The sequence below is a fragment of the Herpailurus yagouaroundi genome, unplaced genomic scaffold, assembly GCF_014898765.1.
Source record: "Herpailurus yagouaroundi ecotype Mexico unplaced genomic scaffold, PumYag 139, whole genome shotgun sequence".
Classification (NCBI taxonomy): Eukaryota; Metazoa; Chordata; class Mammalia; order Carnivora; family Felidae; genus Herpailurus; species Herpailurus yagouaroundi.
In genome coordinates, this window is record NW_024412394.1 from 22,425,499 (window position 1) to 22,446,392 (window position 20,894).

Here is a 20,894-nt window from a genome sequence, read left to right on the forward strand (position 1 = left end):
GGGCACCTGGGTGGCTCAGTCAGTTAAGTGTCCGACTTTGGCTCAGGTCAAGATCTCACCGTTTGTGAGTTCGAACCCTGTGTTGGGCTCTGTGCTGACAGCTCAGAGCCTAGAGCCTGCTTCAGATTCTGTGTCTCCCTCTCCCTCTGCCCATCCCTTGCTTGTACTCTCTCTCCCTCAAAAATAAACATTTAAAAGAATTTAAAAAATAATAATAATAATAATAATAATTAAAGGATCACTGAGAATGCTGAGGAACTACACATGAAATGTGCTTTTCAGCCAGTTCTACTTAGCCTTTACCCAATTCTAGAAACAAGGTCTTGGCTCTGTGCCCAAATCCTTGCTGTGGTTTAGTGCTCAGTCCCCTAATCCCCTAAGGCAGGAGTGCTCTAATAATTGGGACCCTCAGATCTTTAGGGTCTTGCCTCCAGTTCCTGCTACTGGATCACCCTGACAGCAATACCCCCACACTGTGGGAACATTCACCTGTATTAGCTACCCTGTAGTCGGGCTGGTGACACCTAGTCACCTGGGTCTTCTCCAATTTCCTACCGCTGTAATTTTGTTCACCTGACTGTTCAGGTGCTGGGACTACCTAGACTCTAATTCCTATAGCTCTCCATACCTGTCACATTTATCCTGCTCCCAAATGAGCCCCAGGTACACTATTTCCCACTATTCCCTTACAAATCTTAAATCCCAGTAAAACTTGCACAAATTAAGAAATAAGTATTATTCTTCCTGTGATTTGGTTCCAAACCCCAGCTCCTTCCTGAAGCTGGCAAGCTACCTCTTCCTCCTTTAAGGTCCAACTGAACAGCAGTCATTCAGTATGACTTGCCACATGCCTACTATGGGTCAGGCTCTGGGCTGCACAGAGAATATGCATCAGCAGGAAAATGGTTCATAAACTAAAGCAAGTTCCAGAGTTAGGATTCACCTTAAATCAAATAAAGATTTTTTTTTTTCAAAAAAAGAAAAACTAAGAAGTCAAAATAAGCCCTCAATGAGCACAGATTTTTTTATATAAATCATAGTTAACAAATCTGCATTGACTCTCCTCAAATCCAATTTGAGAAAGTACAGGTCTACACAAAATACAGATTCTTCTAATTCAGGAGATACCGTTATGAGAATTATACTGCCATCTAGTGTCTATCAACAGGAAAAAGGAGTTTGCATAGCTGAGAAACCATAATACCAATAAAAACAATTCTAAGTGTTGAATCATAAAATTTTTATGTATCTAAATCAAATAATACTATCCAATAAATAAAAGAAATGAGTCTGCATTCCATAAAAAGAATCTGTGTCTTCCAACACTGAGACTGAAACCGCTTAAAAGCAGAAGTTAAAATCAAAATGGCTCCATTAATGCTTCAGGGAGGTTCAATTTTAAACTAAGTAACCTTTCTCCTCTCTTCCATAAACCTCCCTTCCTCCCTTCTTAGCCTTTTGCTTCAGGAACCCAGAGCCACCTAGAAAACACGATGAACTTGGCTAGTGGTAGGTACACAATTCCTGTGGAAACCAGCTGGATTCTCTATTTCCCTATAAAATCCTGGAGCCCCTTCCTCCAGGTGGGCTTGTATTTTGAGGGCCTTAGCCTGCTGCAGTCTTCTTTGCCCAGCAAAGCAACAAAGCTACTGTTCCTCTTTATATCCAAACTCCTGTCTTCACCATACATATTTGGGCTCAGAGCATAGAGGCCAGTTTTCCACAACAGGATTACAAGCATCTTAGAATATTTAAGCTCATCAATACCAGGAGACAGGGTGCAAGGTTCACAGGCAGTATGTTACTTGAAAGGAAAAATTCAAATGTACTTTTTAAGAAGCCTGAAATTTATTTTCTTCCATAGGATGTAAGTGCATAATTTATTCTTCATATGAACCACTTGAAAATCAGCAATGAGAGGCTAAAAGAAATGATAACTAAGAAAAATTAAGCTTACCTGAAAGTGCAAAATTATTGTCCATATTAATCCCAAAGTCAACTTGGGATTTCCATCTGTTATGTCATCATTTCTAATATTCACTAATTTCACCTGTGTTATATGGAAAGAAGAAATAAAGCAAACTTTTTCAAACCAGCACATAAGTTATATTTATCTACATAAAATCAATTCTATATTACACAAAGAAAAAAATTGATCTAAGTACCAGTAAATCCTCAAAATATTGTCTTACTCCCTTATCTCTACTCACTTTAGATTGCAAATTATAGAGTCACCACAAAGGAAAAAAAAAGGCGTTACTCTGATTTTTCTTCTACAACAAGTATTATAAGTAATCACTTTCCAACTGAAAAATACTACTGAAGTTGAGAATTCTTAAATACTTGAGATTTTAAAATTAGACACAATTTTATCACTTGAAAATAAGCTTTATTTTACTCTAACCATTAAGATACTGTTCTGAACCATAAAATAGTTTAACAACTTTCTCATACTTCTGTCACAAAGTGGGAAAAAAATTTAAAAAAAAAACTAGCATCTTTTTTCCATTTATCTACCATAAATTGTTACCAAGATAAATAAATATGTAAGTCACTGGATATTTGGAAGGCTGCTCAAATATGAAAAATAAAAATAAAAACAAACAATAATACTTAGACTTAAAGCTTATTAACTATGAAATTATGCATTTTCAGGTAAACAAATACAGTAATGATATCTATCATTTATATCCTGGATAAAAATAATTAAATATCATGAATCAAACACAATAATAACTAACATCTCACTTCCTGACAAAACACTGACAAAAACACTTCAGACAAGGAAACATAATCAACCATCAGTCCTTATGAAAACTTCAACTAGAATTAAGAATAATAAGGTAAATAGGAGTGCCTGGGCGGCTCAGTTGGTTAAGCATCTGCCTCTTGATCTCAACTCAGGTCATGATCTCACAGTTTGAATTCAAGCCTCTCATCCTGCTCTGCGCTGATGGTGCGGAGCCTGCTTGGGATTCTGTCTCTCCTCTATGGCCCCCACCCCCACTTGTACTCTCTCGCTCTTTCCAAATAAATAAACCTCAAAAATATTTTTTAAGAAAGAATAATAAGGTAAATAAAAGTAACATTTAACATATTTAAGCACGCAGTGTTTATCTGAGTTTAAATAAATCACTGTAATGTTAATAAACGAAATAAATGAGTAAAAAAATGGTGTTTACCTCTCCCTGTTTTCCTCCCTTCCTTTTTTCTTTATTCCATTAACAAGCTAAATTGCTGCCACCTCTGATTTCTCATTGTTCGCAGTAATTTTCCATTCCCCTGATTTTCTTTCTTTCCTTTTCTCTACTATTTGAAAAATTACCAATATTTTGGCTTATACCACTATAATACCACAATGCCACCAAATCAAGATCATATCCAATATGGTTTTCATTCTTTAACCATGACTGCTTCTAAAACCTCAAGTTAGTTGGAGGTTGTTGTTTTATTTTTAACTCCTTTTAATTACCCAATATTATCTATTTATTAAAAAAAATACTGTACCACTAAGTATTAAAAATGCTTACACTAAGTTTTTTGAAAGTAGTCCATCAACTATTTTTTATAAAAATAATTTTATATACTAAGTATAAATAATAAAGTATTACCCCACTACTAAGAACTTTTCATAGGCATTCTTAACATTCTCTTGCTACTAAAAGGTCATTAACTTCCTAGGCAAAGCATTCCAATTCTAACAGAAGGAAAATCAGTAGCTCTTATTCAGATGGAAATGCAGCCACTTATAATTCCTGTGGGCTTACACCTACTATTAACTTCCTTTTCTTTGGAGCAAATGTTTGAACATATTTTTAAATATTTGTCTCTCAAAAGCACAAATTTAAACATTATAATTGACAAATTTAACCGGTTCATCCCCTGACATGTTCCTATCTAGATGTACTCCATCACATATGTTTATATGATTATAGTCTTTGAAAAACATCATACCTGGCGTCTTTTCAAATAGTCAAGTGCAATTTGTACATTCTGTAGTCTGTGAAAACGCATCCGACCTTTTTCTCTGGGCTAAGAATAGAAAAATGCAGGGTATAAAAAACACTATAGTTATAGTTTCTGGTACCACTGACCATGCACTTATGATGTACACTTATGATGTATACTCTATAAATATACTTTATGCTCATCTTAACATATCAAAACAGGATTTAATATTTGGGTAAACCCATTAGATTTTTTAAATTAAAATTAAATTACATTAAATACTTTTAATTGTTTTGTATTATTTGAAATTGAATTTAAACAAATAGGGATTTCTCCAAATGTTTTATTTAAACATATGCTTTATTCCATTTTGCTTTATTTAAACAAAAGAAAAAGAAAAAATGCCACAGAACATACAGACTTTTTATAGTCATTATACTACAATTCTAGCCTACAGTTTATTAGCTTTGGATGCACAGAAAGAATTAAATACCATTCCCCATTTTGCCTTCTTAATAAAGTCTATTGTCAAGCGGGTTTTTATAATTATATATGTATGGCATGTTAATGAAAATGAGTTAATGAAAATGAGCATGCAGTTAGTATAAAAATCACCAAGAAGGAGAAAGATGGAGTCTTTCTTAGCCATGATAGAGGAAGAGAAAAAAGCAATTAAAGCCATATATTTCCTCTTTATTTTATTTTAGCTTTTTCACAAAATCAGTTGGACTCTTAATAGTTTTACTGCTTAGGGATGGACATGACTGTTTATGATCTCAGGAAAACTGGCAATCCATAATTCTTTTCGTTGGTGCCGTTTTCCTTGAGAAATTTAACAAGTTAGCAGACGGAAAACATAAGGAGATAGAGCTGAGAAGATGCTTAACAAAAATACAAAGAATGGAGTTGAAATTTTTCACATAAAATCTCCCAAAAGGAAGAAAAGAAAAAAAACACTGACAGCTTAGCTTCTCAAATATGAATATTGAGAGCCAAGGCACCATAATGAAAAGACAGCAGAGTACAGAACGGAAAAATAGGTTCTATATAAACAGGTAGAAATAATGTTGGTAAATTCACCCAATGGATCCAAAAAAAAAGCACAATTTCCAAATCAGGGGCACTTGGGATGTAGATGACAAAAGAAGCATTATCTGTCTTGCAAACGTGGGCTGAAGTCAACTAAGTGTCATGAAGATGAAACAGTTCTATAGGTTCTACCAGGAATCCAGATTTTAAAACTTTCCCCCCTTTTAAATAAAAATAAGACATAGAAAATACATAAATAATGTCCATCAAATACCTATTGCCAGTATGATTTAAAGCATAAACTTAAATAGGAAATAAATTTCCATAAGTCCCTTCAAATAAAGCAATAGTTGCCACATTTGAAATATAAATTCCAGAAGTGGAACAAATTTGCATAAAAATTAGCAGGCTAGTTGTCAAGATTTCCACATTTATATAAAATGCACGTAAAATTCTTTAGCTAAAATGGCATCATATAATTCAATCACATATGTTCAATTACCATGCACTGCACAGTAACGTCTAAATAAATTTAAAGAGAAAATATTTCCTTTGTCCAATTTTTTTGGTACACACACATCTACCTCACTATGGGTTTTGGTCCTTTCTATAATTTTCTAAAAAGGAGCCCGAACCCATGGGTTACTTCTCTATCACGTTAGCGCTCACCGCACTGTAATGGCTAGGTTAGTCGAGTTATGGGGGCCGACACCTACCCCCTTATCCTCATCCTCCACATCCTCATGCTGTTCATATTCGCATGCTTCTGTTGCACTCACCAATCGTAAGGTCTTCAAAAAATCTCGCTCCCTTGGCTAATGAATATAACAGACAGAAGATAGGACAGCAAAGACACAAGACAGACCAGAAATGAAAAGAAGAGCATGAACAGAACATAATGAAGGAGAACAAGTAACCAAGAAGGGGAAGTAATGTTCACAAAAAAGGAAATGACACCTGTGGAATGGGTTAGACCATTTTCCAGAAAGCAATGTTTATTTCCTTGCTATTTGTGAGTCTTTTAATATGTGGTTATATTATGCATCCAACCTCTGCTAAGCAAAAAAACCCAAAGGTAAAAAAAGAAGCAAGAACAAAAATAGTAGTTTTATTATAGAACTGATTACATAAGCAAAGTAGTCAAAGGGCTTCAATCTCCCAAATTCACATCACTTGAAGTCTGAAAATGATCAGGAATCTAACCAGAACTCTTTTTTTCAGGCAGAATTCACAGTGCTAAAGGCGAATGTTGCAAAAATCTGAACAGTCTCTACCAACAACACACTGGTCCTTACGTAGACAGCATTACGTGTTCTTCAAACTAAATTAGGAAATTTAAAACTTACCAAGGTATCTCCCGAAAGAACCTCTAAAAGAGAGATTAAATTGTGTCCATCCCTTAAGTCTTCATAGAGATCATTCACATGTTTTCGAACCTACACAAAGAAAAGCAATTTAACTTTTGGGTCTAGAACATAGATCATCTTTAACACTAAAACAAGAACAAGGACAAGTAGGAAACATTCCTCATACAGTGTTCATTCTTGCAGCAATATTTTCACTTTGATTTTCTCATTACTTAAAAACTAAATTTGAATTTAAAAAAAACTAAAAAAAGTAAATTTCATATTAGTAATTCCTAAAGACAAACAAAATTGTTATCTTTTTAACATACTAGAGTTACTCTAAATAAGCTTGGACAACTACATAGGGTTACAATTTTTTAAATACAGGCAATGGCAATAACCTTATTCATGATTCCTGATATAACAGCCAGAGCCACCTTAGCAAGCAAGCAAGTTTTCACCCCTCCCCCTAACCCGAGCTGGTCTTTCTTCCTATTCTTTGTGCCACCAGATCCAGGAGGCCAGATATACACGTTCCACACTTTAAAATTCCAGAAATATAAGCTAGGTGAAGGGCCCATGAGACTATATTCTTACTACTTTTGAAATTTCCTTAGTCTCTATATTTTTTTCAAAAAAAATTTTAATTCACGTATGTCAAGTTAGAAGACCTCTGCCCAAACCATCCTGTGCACAACATAAATCTTCTTGTGACAGGGGGTTTTTATAACCACATTAACACTAGCACAAAGTTAACACCTAATCTATAATAGCTTCTTCCTCCATTCCACAGGACTGATTTAAGCTTGTGACTTTAGAGCACAAAACACCAAAGATTTCCCAAAAGCTTTGTTCAGTCTGCCAAGTAGGGATATCTCCTGTAAATACTTGGCCTGCTCTAAGGTTTGTGCTAGAGAGACAAATGTCAAAGCAGGCTATTAAGATGGCTGTTCCACAGCGGGTTGGCATGTTTCCATTTTCTCACCTTTTAGTGATTCCAGGCTGCATTACTTTGTGTTGATCTCATTAAAAGAGTTAAGAAAGTGGCCCAGAGGCAGAGACCAGAATCCCACCTACATCACACATAGGGCACAAGCCCTATATGCTTGCCAGTTAGTGTGGTAAACTCTCAAAGGTTTTGTACATATAAGTCAAACTTCTCTGCATTTCCAAAATGTCAAGTGAATATACAGCACAAAATAATAACAAGATCTACACTATGATCAAAACTATCTGAATGCATAACAAGCAAGGGCTAAAGTAAACTGGAAATAAACTTTTGATGGTTAAGTTTTTCATCCTAAAGAACTTCAAATACTATTACATTTTATTATCTTAGTTGACTACATACATATTTTGCAGTTTATCTGTGTCAGAAAATACTTTTTATTAATGAAGAAAAATTCCCTTGTTTCATATTAAACTTACTAATTCCTATGTGTTTTTGCCTAAATCACAGAACTTTTCAATATTTGATTACCTATCTAGGGATCATTAGCTACAAATAATGTAAGTATTAAACGTAGGCTCAACAGCTCTAAATAACTGCTAATATCAATAGTACCTATAAAATGTCCAGTAACACTCAAAGTGAGTCAAATTACGTTAAAACAAGTGTCCCCATGTTCACAGACTGACATTTTATTTTGATTTCCTAATTCCTGAGAAATATCAGCTGAATCTTTGGTGTCACAAGATAACGATGCAACAGTAAAATATAGTTTAAAAAATGTTTCAGTTTCCTAAAAAAAAAAGAGCATAACATATTTTAGGCAGTTCTAATTTAGAAAATCTGTAAATATCCAAAAAAGTTATACAGTGATTATCCCTTCCATTTGGGATACCATTAAATGACAATCCCCTCAAGTTCTCAATTATATTTCAGAGATGAATCAATTTTCAAGAATATTTTCAGGAACACATCTACCACACGCATGACACATATGCATGCAAATAAGCAACCTAGAGAAATGAGTACTAATACTTTTCTTTTTTTTAATTTTTTTAAGTTTATTTAATTCTTTTGAGAGAGAGAGAATCCCAAGCAGACTCCACGCTGGCAGCAGTGCCTGACGCACGAAACATGACATCATGACCTGAGCCAAAACCAAGAGTCGAAAGCTCAACTGACAGTCACCCAGCACCTTTAATGCTTACTTTTCTACTCACTCATTGGAGCACCGTAAGAATTCCTTTAGTCCCATTCCAAACTATGAATTTAATTTACAAGACTAAGGACCTACTGAAAAACAAAGCAGAAGAGTTATGCTTATCAATTTCTGCACATCAATGCATCTATATCTAAGTACTTCCCTGTGTATCTCCTAATGCTTACTTTTCTACTCACTCATTGGAGCACTGTAAGAATTCCTTTAGTCCCATTCCAAACTATGAATTTAATTTACAAGACTAAGGACCTACTGAAAAACAAGGCAGAAGAGTTATGCTTATCAATTTCTGCACATCAATGCATCTAGATCTAAGTACTTCCCTGTGTATCTCCAGTGTAACGAGAAGGCAGCCTAACTCTAAAAGAGCCTGAACCTAAAAGAGATCACATTTATATAAATAATACTATGTAGTTCCTGATCCTGGCTTAATCTCTCAAAATAAATGACTTTATTGTACAGGTCTGACATTCTCAGCGCACGATCAGGATGTGGCCTGCCATGACAGGAACTAACACATAGCGCTGAGAATTCCATGCTCTCTGGTCCACTGGACCCGCCCACGCACTGCCAAAGCCACATTTCAATCCACATCCACTTCCTTTGTCATTCTCACTCTCAGACAGTTAAAGATGAAGTGTGATTCTGAACACTTATTTCATAGGAAGGCAATTTCACAACTTGCTTTTTGCCAAATCAAACTAAACCTTCTTTCTGACATCAGGGACAATTTCCAAAATCAGGTGCCATTTTTCATCATCATATATATGCCAACAGTAAAGAAAAATTAAGTTAGATATGTGTAGAGAAGGATAATAATAATATGATGCCATGCAAAACCAAGTTAGGAAAAAAGAAAACATGTAATAAGGGAAAAAAGAATGAGGAAACCTGCATTTTAGTCTTGCTTCTGCCACGGGTCTCATGAGCTAGCACCAGCTGCCTATCCTCTCTAGGCCTCAATTTTCTCATCTTCAAAATAAAACTCTGCACACAGGCCTCTAGTCTAAACCAGAGAACAAAAATTCTGTGATCTGAAAATGGTACAATGGAAAGCTGTCCTTAAGTCTTATGGCTTAATTTCTTAAGAATTTTAGGAGAGAATACAGAAATACACTAATTTAATTTCTGTAATACTTGAAAAAATCCTGAGGCTATACTGCCTATTTTTCCTGCCTCAAATGATTATTCTGAAGGTTCACGTAAATACTACATATAAAAAATGCTACACAACTGCAAGAGATACCACTATCATCATCTTTATCTTGCTATGTCAAGCAAATGTTACCGTTATTAACAATAATAAATACAGGGACAGTTGGCTGGCTCATTCAGAAGAGCATAGGACTCTTCTGAAGGACTCAGCATACAACCCTGAGATCGATCTCAAGGTTGTATGTTCAAGTCCTACCTTGGGTGTACAGATTACTTAAAAATAAAATCTTAAGAAAAAAAGGAGTTATAATAATAATAGTAATAATAATAATAGTAATAATAATAAATACAAATACATACACAATGAACTATTCCTAGACACCTGAGGTTGTCTGCGTTCAAGTGCTTGTATTTGCTCATTTTCCTGACCACCAAAGAATGGGATGAAATAAAATGTTAATCAACTATTAAAAGTCAGCAAATCTGCATTATGGGGAATGAGTGGTTGTGGATGAAATGAGTGGAAATAATTGGGCTTCTCTAGAAATAGCTGATCTAGTGACCAATTTATAAAGAAAAAAAAGGAATTAAATAGTTAAACTGACACAGAAAAGCTTTTTATTTTGTCCTAAGCCTGAGTCATAGACATTTGGCCTGGTAACTTTCCTTCACAGATGACTATACTAACTGCCAGCAGTCTTAACCTTCTGCTTCAATTTTTAATAAAACGTTCTTTCTTCTCATTTTGGAAATTTTCCCCCGTGGGGCAAAAAAACTGTCTGAATAAATCGTGCTACGGGAAGTGATGAGCAAAGTGAAACCAGTCTGAGATACTCTGGGATTAAATTATATAACTTGAATTACATAATAAGGATGAAGCATCATTTTCTGTATTTCATACAATTCTAGAATTTGCAGTGCTTTTTAAAAGGTGCGCACTGCATTGCATCTGCAGTTCACCCCTAGAGGGCACTAATCCTTTGCTTAAGAACAGTATCCTAAGGAAGGAAAATAAAGTACAAAATGGTGGGGAGGGCACACCAGGAGAGAGATTATAAACAAGGTGATAGTGATGATGACATAAGCAATACTGCAATTCATTTTTAAGATATATATGTATATATTCTGCCAGATTTACATCATCTAAATGGCTTAAATAACCAAAAACCCCACTCTGAAAATTTGTTAACTTTTGATTGTTTGCTTTGTTGTTGCCTAAGTCAAATACAACTTTGAAGATAAGATCATCATCTAGCTGTTCATTTAAATACGTTTAAGACTGCCTTTTTTAAAAGTCTGATTTTGTACTGGTTGTTGTTAATCTAGGAAAATTCCACAATGTTACTTCCCACATTTAAACTTAAAGTTACCATGTAGCTGCAGTTCGGTTCAAGTCACTAAATCTTTACTGAGCGTCCATTACATGCCCAGGTGTCATTTAACTTGTAAGGGTACAAGATGAATAATAAGAGAGTGCCATCTCTCGAAGCCTTCAGACTGAGGTGACAGAAATGGAGAAAAGAGCTTAATGTTCCAAGAGGAGGGAAGAGCAAGAACAAAGACAACCAGGCAAACATGCACACAACTGTGTTGTGAGCTCCGAGGAAGGAAAGCAGCCTGTGAAATGAGTGAAAGGAGAGGCAGAAGGTGAGGTGGGGAAAGGTGGGCTGGGAGACCCGGCGTGACAGCTTTGCATGCCACTTTGGGAAGAAGCTCAGACCTTTCCTGAGCAGAGAACCACAGACGGCTCTTAAGCAGAACAAGGACTCAGTATCTCTGACCAATATAAAAGCTTCCTTGTCAAGTATTATCTTGAGCAAAAAATAAAGTAAAATAAAGTATTATCTTAAACCCTAATCACAGATAAAGCTATTGAGGGTCAAATCTATACACAATAATGAGGAAAGGTCTCTCAGAAAAAAGCAGAGGGAGCATTCTATCAGTAAATCTTCGGTAAAATGCACACATCCCAGCACAGCAAGGGGCCCAACAGCAGCCACAAGAAGCATCCAAAGTCCTCTCTTAAAGAAGTCCTACATCCAAAGGATACAGTATTCTGGAAAACAACTAGCTATCTTTAGGAAGGAACATAAATAATAAAAGAAGGCTTGCCCCAAATAAGATCGCCTCACAGCCTACTAATTGAGTGAAGAGAAGAGGGACAGTCAGCTTCAGTGAAAACTATGAATTAAAATGTTTTTCAATGCAATTTTTTTTTTACTTCAAACCAATACACTCATGAAAAATAAGCTACCACATTCTCTTGGGAGAGATCCTTAGAAATTCTAGTTCAAAAAATAAAAATAGGGAAGAGGAGCAAACATAAAATTAAATTAAATTAAATTACATTACATTACATTAAATTAATCTATCAATATATTACCTTACTAACTAGTGATGAGTAACTAATGCTTTTAAAATACACAGATATGTTTAAAAACAATATATATTCTTGGGTAATTATGAGACAGGAAAACAAAAGGGACCCCATGAAAGAAAGAGATGGCTTTTTTTTCCTTTGCTTCTTTTCATGCTTCTGTTCTTGCTAAGACCCTACACGCCCCTCTTACACACGCTTTAATGTATATCCTCCTAATAAAGGACAAGGAGTTAATGATTTCTTTGGGGTCTTCCAACCAATGGATAACATCTAAGGAGTGACCAGGTAGGTTGTCATGAATGTTCTCCAAGACCACTGACTCCAAACACCTTGATGTCAAGACCCCTGGCTCCAGAGCATTAGTGACTTATGGAGGACACTTGAGCACTCATCCTAGTTGGACAAGTTCCTGGATGCCTGAGAGAACATGTACACCAGACCACCGACCTCACTTAAACACTCCAGACCCCCTCCCCCTGGGGTGTCTGGACAGCTCAGGCATTGGAACATGCCACTCTTGATTTCTGGGTTGTAGGTTTGAGCCCTGTTTTGGCTATAGAGATTACTCAAAAATAAAATCTTTAAAAAACAAAAACTCCAGACCCCTAAGCAAAGATGAGACTCATGCTCCTTTTTCTGAGTCTCCTAGACACCATTGTCTGTAGCTGCTCTATGTCGTCAATAAACTCGGCTCTTCTTTCCTGTCAGCTCACGGCTCTTGTTTTTTTTGTTTTTTAATTTTTTTTAATGTTTATTTATTTAAAAAAAAATTTTTTTAACATTTATTTATTTTTGAGACAGAGAGAGACAGAGCACGAATGGGGGAGAGTCAGAGAGAGGGAGACACAGAATCTGAAACAGGCTCCAAGTTCTGAGCAGTCAGCACAGAGCCCGACGCAGGGCTCAAACTCATGGACCGCAAAATCATGACCTGAGCCGAAGTCGGCTGCTTAACCGACTGAGCCATCCAGGTGCCCCTAATGTTTATTTATTTGTGAGAGAGAGAGAGAGAGAGAGAGACAGACAGACAGACAGACAGACAGTGGGGGAGGGGCAGAGAGAGACAGAGACACAGAATCCGAAGCAGGCTCCAGGCTCTGAGCTGTCAGCACAGAGCCTGACTTGGGACTCGAACTCACAAACCGTGAGATCATGACCTGGGCTGAAGTCAGACACTTAACCTACTGAGCAACCAGGTGCCCCAACATGGCTCTTGTTTGATTTCCATCCTGTGAGAAGCCAAAGATCCTCTTGGCTGGTCCCGCAGGGACCCCTCTGGGTCCTCGGACCAGCCTGCCTGCATCAGTTAGTTGCTTTATCTGAATAGTTTTCTTTACTCCAGTACTATTTCTTCAAGAATTGTGAAAGAATAAAAGCTACAGTTTACATTCTACTTAAATTACTATAAATTCTAAATTGGTGCGAGCAAGTATAATGGGGAAATATCCTTGTCTGCTAAAATAAAAGGGGTGTCATGCTTTTTTTTTAGTAAATATATTAGGTCAGCATTAAGGCCATACTTAATTCATATTCTTTACTGTTTTATAAAACTATAAAGATATTTATCATAAATCTTAAGGTATTAATGAATAAAATAATGAAGCATTTAAAACAAATCAATGTTGATCCTGGGCAGTACAAATAATCTGTCTTCTTTATGTTGGAGCCAGTAAGTTCTTTGACAAAGAAGATTTCTCTTTTAAACTTTCAGGTTTATAATCTATGATCAATTTAAAAAACAAAAGCAAAAAGGTCTTCTCTAGCCTTTCACTAAAAGGTAGAACATTAGATGGTTAAATAAAATAAAAGCATTTATTTTACTAATAAACACTTTTAAGATTTGGGAACAGTTTAGTCTTCACCTACATATTTTTTATATTCTCTTTTGCACAGCTTCACTATTATCATAGGAATCTTTTCAAAAGGCTCCTTCAATTTTTTAAATTTTGCAAGCGTGCAACTATTTTCCATAAAAATCTGTTTTGGGTTTGGGATAGTGGGTTCTGGTTTGGTTTAGTCTGGGTTTGAATCTTCTACATTTCCTTCCAGTTCTTCCCTCTAAGGGAAGATGGGGGAAAATTTATTTTTGTGTGTATTTCCCCATTAGCCTGCAGATCTTTGATCACTTGCAGAGTTGTATAGTTCTTCTGCTAAGCAATTACAAATAATGTCACTGAAAGAGAAAAATGAATTCAAAAATCAGTTACTCTACTTACTTTTTTGCATCTGTCCACTGTTTTTTTTTGGGGTGGAGTTAATTTTTATTAAAGATGTGAGCTAGACAACCTCTGTACTATAATGTCAGACCAATGAACACTGATTTATAAAGAAACCAGCATTATCAATTCCACGTAGTCTTTAAATGGAGTAGGGAAAGGAAGGATGGGGTGCACTATTTTAGCTGAGATTTAAAGGATGTTTCTGTCCAGTATTCTGTCACCAAGGGTAAAATCTAATGATGTTTGGCAGGAGGATATGGATATCACCTTTTAAAAGTTTTTCAAGTATCCTCCTAGCTCATTACTTACATATATCTTTCTTTAAACCATTTATGACTTGAAAAAAATCACGGTAAAAGCTATTCTATCAAGAGCAGCTCTCAATAATAACATAAGTTAAAGAGAAGGAACCAATCACTAGCATTTTTGTTTTAAACTCTACACTCAACACAGGACTTGGACTCACAAATCCCAGATCAAGAGTTGCTTGCTCTACCAACTGAGCCAGTCAGACACCCCTCATCACTGGCAATTTTATACTCACCTCTTTCTGGTTCACATTCTCACAATTTGGGCAAAAGAAAGAAAAGGCTGGCCAAAGTGGGGAGGGCTATAATCACAATACTTCTAATGAATAATTAATAAGCTAGTCAATGAGACTAAATTTTTTTTCATTAGAAACTAAATTTTGATGTAAATGTGTGACAACAATAATAATTTAATAAGACAAATCATGACAGCTGAGCAGAATACTATTATAATAGCTAGGTACTACATGAGTTCATATGTGCCAACTCCTAAAAAAACATAACTAGACATAAATTAAGCCTATTTAACCTAGATGGTCTGTAACTACAGCATCAAAGTCCTACCCTTCACCACCAACATTTTGAAAGATTCCACTGTATTTTCAAATTCTAGTTTCAAATGAAAAAGTTTGAAACAGAATTGTGCATATTTTTCAGTAAAAATCATGTAAATTCTTTTAAATTGTTAATTCCTTTTATTTAAATTACAGTCATGACCAAAACTTACAACTAGTTCACAAAATGTGCATTTCCTCAATAAATCCCCACTTAAGGACTCTGGGAAGGTTACACCGGTATCATAAGTCAGGATCAGATTAGTTACTAGAAAATGGTGATGCATTCAGGTAAATATATTCAGTTCCCATATGAAAATGAAGACAGCTCCTGGAATACAGAAACCTATCAGTCATTCGCCCCTTAACGCCAAGTCACTTCATCTGACTGATTTTCTTCTTAACACCCATTATCAATTTCAGAGAAACCTTACACGGTTGATGATTAGATGGCATAACTTTTTTGGGAGGAGGGGGGTGGGCGGAGAGTCTGAAGGAAGCACTGCAGTGCAGGGCATGGTAGGATTCCAGAGTAAGAGCTTTTAACACTAAGAAGGCAGCAGGAGAACTCTGGGTAGCTGGTGAGTGGGGACAGAAGAGTCCAAGAAAGAGATATAGAAAAGTGACAAATAAAAATGTCAGCTACTTCACAATTCTGATTAAAGTGCTTGTTATGGCACCTGCTTACTGAATACTTTTGAGTTGAATTATCTCCTTTGGGGCATTTGTCAGATGCCCTATAGAGTGTCAATGGCTGACATGTTACACAGTAATTCAACAATTAAGTAGATACTTGTCCCCAAAAAAGAACTGTCCTCTCTCTTTGTGGCACCATTTAACATACCTTTTACAACTGGACCACTTTCTTACACCATACACAAAAATAAACTCAAAATGGATTTAAGGACTTAAATGTGAGATACTGAAACCATAAAAATTCAAGAAGAAAGCACAGCCAGTAATTTTTCTGACACTGGCCATAGTAACATTTTTCTAGATCTGTCTCCTCAGGCAGGAGAAAGAAAAGTGAAAATAAACTATTAACACTACATCAAAATAAAAAGCTTCTGCACAGCAAATGAAAGCATCAACAAAACTCAAAGGCAAGCTACTAAATGGCTGAAGATATCTGCAAATGGTATATCTGATAAAGAGTTAGTATCCAAAATATATAAAGAAATTATATAACTCAATGCCCCCCCAAAAGTAATCCAATTAAAAATGGGCAGAAGACATGAACAGACATTTCCAAAGAAGACATACAGATGGCCAAGAGACACATGAAAAGACGCTGAAAAGATTCATCATCAGGGAAACGCAAATCAAAACCACAATGAGTTATCACTGCACACATGTCAGAATGGCTAAAATCAAAAATGCAAGAAACAACAAGTGCTAAAGATGTAAAGAAAAAAGAACCCTCATGCACTTTTGGGGATGAAAACTGGTTCAGCCACTGTAGAAAACAATACAGAAGTTCCTCAAAAAATTAAAAATAGAATTACCATATAATCCAGTGAACTACTGGGTATTTACCCAAAGAATACAAAACACTAATTCAAAAAGATATATGCACCCCTATGTTTTCTGCAGCATTATTTATAATAGCCAAATTATGTAATGCCCGAAGTTCCGAAACCTCCCACAAAAGTCCACCAGAGTCGTAAGTCAAAGCCAAGCGGCAAGGGTCGTTTATTGCAGGTTCAAACCTGGTCCCCTGCGCACTCGTCGCTGGTGACGCAAGAGGCCTTGATCAGGGTTGGTACAGCGTTTTTATAGACAGAGACAAACAGCACAGGGGAGGTTTCAAATTATGAGGGGTCTGATTGGTTGATTTTAAAGTAAGGACATTTGTTGTTCTCTGATTGGGCGTCCTTTGTCTGTCCTCTGGCGGGAAGGCTTTGTCCATTACTTGTGGTGGGAGGAAAAAGGGGGAAGGGGGAAGGGGGTAGGGGAGGAATGTGTTAAGCAAGCAGGTTTACAGAAGCGAGAAATGCCGGTTAGTTTATGTACAATTACTCATTCCATTACCTATCAGACTACATTTAGGAAGGTTTACAACCCATTCTACTACACAGCGGGTTACATTCAGGAAAGGCTTCACAATGCTCGTAGCAAACAGCAAGCAAAACAGACTTCTCAGCAATTGTATTTCTTATCAAAGATCCATAATAAGCAGAAAAGAGAACCTAGCTTTAAACTAAGGCAGGGCTGTCATTTGGATTATTCCTTTCCATTATGGATGAGCCCAAGTGTCCATTGATAGATAAATGGATAAAGAACATGTGGTGTATGTATACACACACACACACACACACACACAAAATGGAATACTACTCATCCATAAAAAGAATGAAATCTTGCCATCTGCAACAACATGGATGGAAAAAGACAGTATAATGCTAAGTGAAATAAGTCAGCAGAGAAAGACAAATACCATATGATTTCACTCATATTTGGAATTTAAGAAACAAAGAAAACAAGAGACAAAGCAAAGAACAGACTCTCAACTATAGAGAACACAGAGATGGTTACCAGAGGGGAGATGGGTGGGGCATGGGTGAAATAGGTGATGGGGATCAAAGAGTACATTCATCTTGATGAACACTGGGTAATGTACAGAATTACTGAATCACTACACTGTATGCCTGAAATGAATATAACACTGTATGGTAACTATACTGGAATTTAAAAACTAATAAAAATTAAGAAAATACCTTTTACAACACCGTTGCTTATAGAAAAAAAATAGATACTATCTCAGCATACACACAAAAAACGGAGAATCGGCTAAGCCTTCAAAAAGGAACTTCATCTTACTTCATGGATGATGTCCAGCATGCTTCTGCCAGTCCTCAAGCAAACAGTGAGCCAGTTGCTGGAAGGCTTGCAATAGGAGTCAGGCTCTAGGCTGGGGAGGAAGCAAGGCCCTCATAGAGAAGGGGGAGTACTAGGCGAGTAATCAAATCCACCTGTGGAGAAGGGGCCAGGGAAGGTGGAGCTGGCAAGTGCAGATATCTCCTGGTCACAGCACCCCGGCTACTTCCCTTTCGGAGCACTGGGCAAGAGACTACCAAGGGAGGCCATCACACAAGTGGTAGCTTCATCTCTTTTTAAGTATCAAGGGCTGGAAAATCTATGGGGTCTCTCAGTAGCTTCTTTCATAGTTTTTTTTTTTAAATGTCTATTTATTTGTTTTGAAAGAGAGAGCAAGCAAGCAGGGGAGAGACAGAGAGAGAGAGAAGGAGAGAGAATCCCAAGCAGGCTCCATGCTGTTAGCACAGAGCCTGACATGGGGCTTGAACCCACAAACCATGAGATCATGACCCCAACCAAAACCAAAAGTCAGACACTTAACTGACTGAGCCACCCAGGCACCCCATATTTTATAGTTTTAAGGCCTTTATAATACTCTGACACTCTCTGATACTTTATGCATAAATTAATTCACTCTTCTTTAAACATAAGCCCATTTCCTCGAGTCCTGACAAACCACTGAGAACAACTGGTTGTATCCTCTACATTAAACCTTTGAAATAACCCTGGATTATGACCAAGACAACTGTCACAGGGAGATGAACAATGAAACTATTTTTAAAGATACTTCTAGATGATGAGATTCCTCTATCTTTGCTACAATCCATGCTGATGCTTAACACCTCTTCCCTGTTAAAAAAAGCTTCCTTAAATCCATATGAAATTCCAACTCCCCAGTACCATGATGTATATTTCCAAAATAAAAACACTGAAAAACATATTTAGGAAACTGGCAATTTTGAACAGAGTTACAAACACAGCTTTATTCTATTAGTCACCTAATAAAAATTTTTTGACAGAGTTTCTATTAACTGTTGTTAAAAGTAATCCCTGTAACAGAATTATACCTTCTGTAGGAAGATTACAACTCTCAAAGATGTCTTTAATTTCTTCAAGTTGATTCACTTCTTAAATGACATTACAATTTTGCCAAATTTCCAGATTCCATTTACTCAACCAAAGCCTGTGCACCACAAATACTCAACGGCTAATCCTCCCAGCTGTTCACGACCAGAGGAGATGCTGTATTTATGCCTCATACTGGAGCCTCAAATCTAAGTGTGAGTGATTTTCTCTCCAGCCTCAGTTCTGAGCACTCTCTCTTTTGAACTGACAAGACTCACCAAGAGTAGGCTTGAGCTAAGTAACACCTAGCAAATCAGAGACCACATGTGCAAAGGTGAACCACAGGACACAGCTGTGGGTATAGTGCAAGACATATAGGCCAGTGCCTGAACAATAGAGCGCTCCTTCTAATCCCAAAGGCGAAGAGAATGTGAAAAGAAAACTGAATGCTTGGGGCGCCTGAGTGACTCAGTCAGTTAGACATCCAACTTCAGCTCAGGTTATGATCTCACAGTTCGTGAGTTTGAGCCCCATGGTGAGCTCTGTGCTGACAGCTCAGAGCCTGGAGCCTGCTTTAGATTCTGTGTCTCCCTCTCTCTCTGCCCCTCCCCCACTTGTACTCTGTCTCTTTCGAAAATGAATAAATGTTAAAAAAAATTTTTTTTTAAACTGAATGCTTGAGGTCACATTCTTGAAACTACCTCTGTCATCTCTCTCCACTTATACTCATGGTATTCCCTCCAACCTAAAATGCTGCTCTGCTCCCCCTCCTCTTCTGGCTATTGAAATCTTACTTTTCCCTTCCAGGTCAACCTGTAATGCCACCCAGACTAAGAAGGCTTCTCTTCTATGTTCATATATTCCATGGTTTATTCCAGGACACCAGTAATCGTTTTCCTTATAGAATCATTTTATGTACATGATGTACTCAAACATAAGCCCCTTAAAATGACAGGGCCCTGTCTTAGGTCCTCATTGTAAATGTGGCATGCTTTTGCACAGTACTTTTCATATAGTAAACATTCAAAGACGGTTTGTTCAATAAATAAAAGATTAGTCATTTGCACTTTGCTTGTGAATGTAGGCATGCCCTCAGCTGTGGGCCCTTGAATGCCTGCCCAGTTACAGGAAGAAAAGAGCAACTGAGAAAACAGATCAAGAACTCCATTGGGCCATTTTCCTAGCAAGGGATCTGTCTTTGCTCCCAGGGCCTATCATGGCATCTATGAGAGTTAGTACCTAGCTTCATGTCCTATCACACAGTTGGAGCTAAATAAATGCTGCTGAATGATTAACACACAGAGGAGAAATGTTCATTTTGGCATGCCAACCGTCTAAGTATTTTCCTGAACCCATCTAAATTAGTTTGGTGTGCTGATAAATCAGGTTATCAGAACTTAATAATTAATCTTAAAACAAAATGTTTTAAATAAAAATAGACATAAAGATCACTGAAACATAATCAAGTCCTGAAAGAGACCCACATATTTATGGCTTTTGACAAAACAAAGAGCAGAAGAGCAATTCTGCGATGAATCTTTACAAAATGATACTGAGAAATTCAATATCCACATGCAAAAAGAACCTTTTCCTCAAAAGGATCAGAGACCAAAACGTGAGAGCTAAAAACTATACAATTGCTAGAAGAAAACATAAGAGCAAATCTTTCTGACCTTGGGTTAGGCAAAAATTACCTATATATAGCACCAAGGGCATAAGTGGTAAAAGAAAACCCAATAATAAAAGGACACACAACCCAACTTAAAAATAGTCAAAGATCTGAATAGACATTTTGCCAAAGAAGATACACAAATGAGCAATCAACGTGTGAAAAGAGGCTCAACATCATTAGAGAAATACAAATCACTATCACATTAGAGAGCATTTTGTACCCACTGGGATAGC

At 36.7% G+C, this 20,894-nt stretch overlaps 1 protein-coding gene across 22 annotated transcripts in view; it reads right to left on the reverse strand.

Moving 5' to 3' along the window:
* Positions 1-20,894, reverse strand: part of DST (dystonin) — a 510,899-nt gene that overhangs the window by 228,430 nt on the left and 261,575 nt on the right. For 11 of the 22 annotated variants that reach the window (XM_040473809.1, XM_040473819.1, XM_040473812.1 and 8 more), the window contains 4 exons: positions 6,324-6,413; positions 5,694-5,792; positions 3,955-4,032; positions 1,958-2,050 (listed from right to left, as the gene is read on the reverse strand). In XM_040473809.1, coding sequence (XP_040329743.1) covers positions 1,958-2,050; positions 3,955-4,032; positions 5,694-5,792; positions 6,324-6,413 — 360 coding nt within the window. The remainder of the gene's footprint in view (positions 1-1,957; positions 2,051-3,954; positions 4,033-5,693; positions 5,793-6,323; positions 6,414-20,894) is intronic. The other 11 variants (XM_040473816.1, XM_040473833.1, XM_040473814.1 and 8 more) reach the window with 2 other exon arrangements.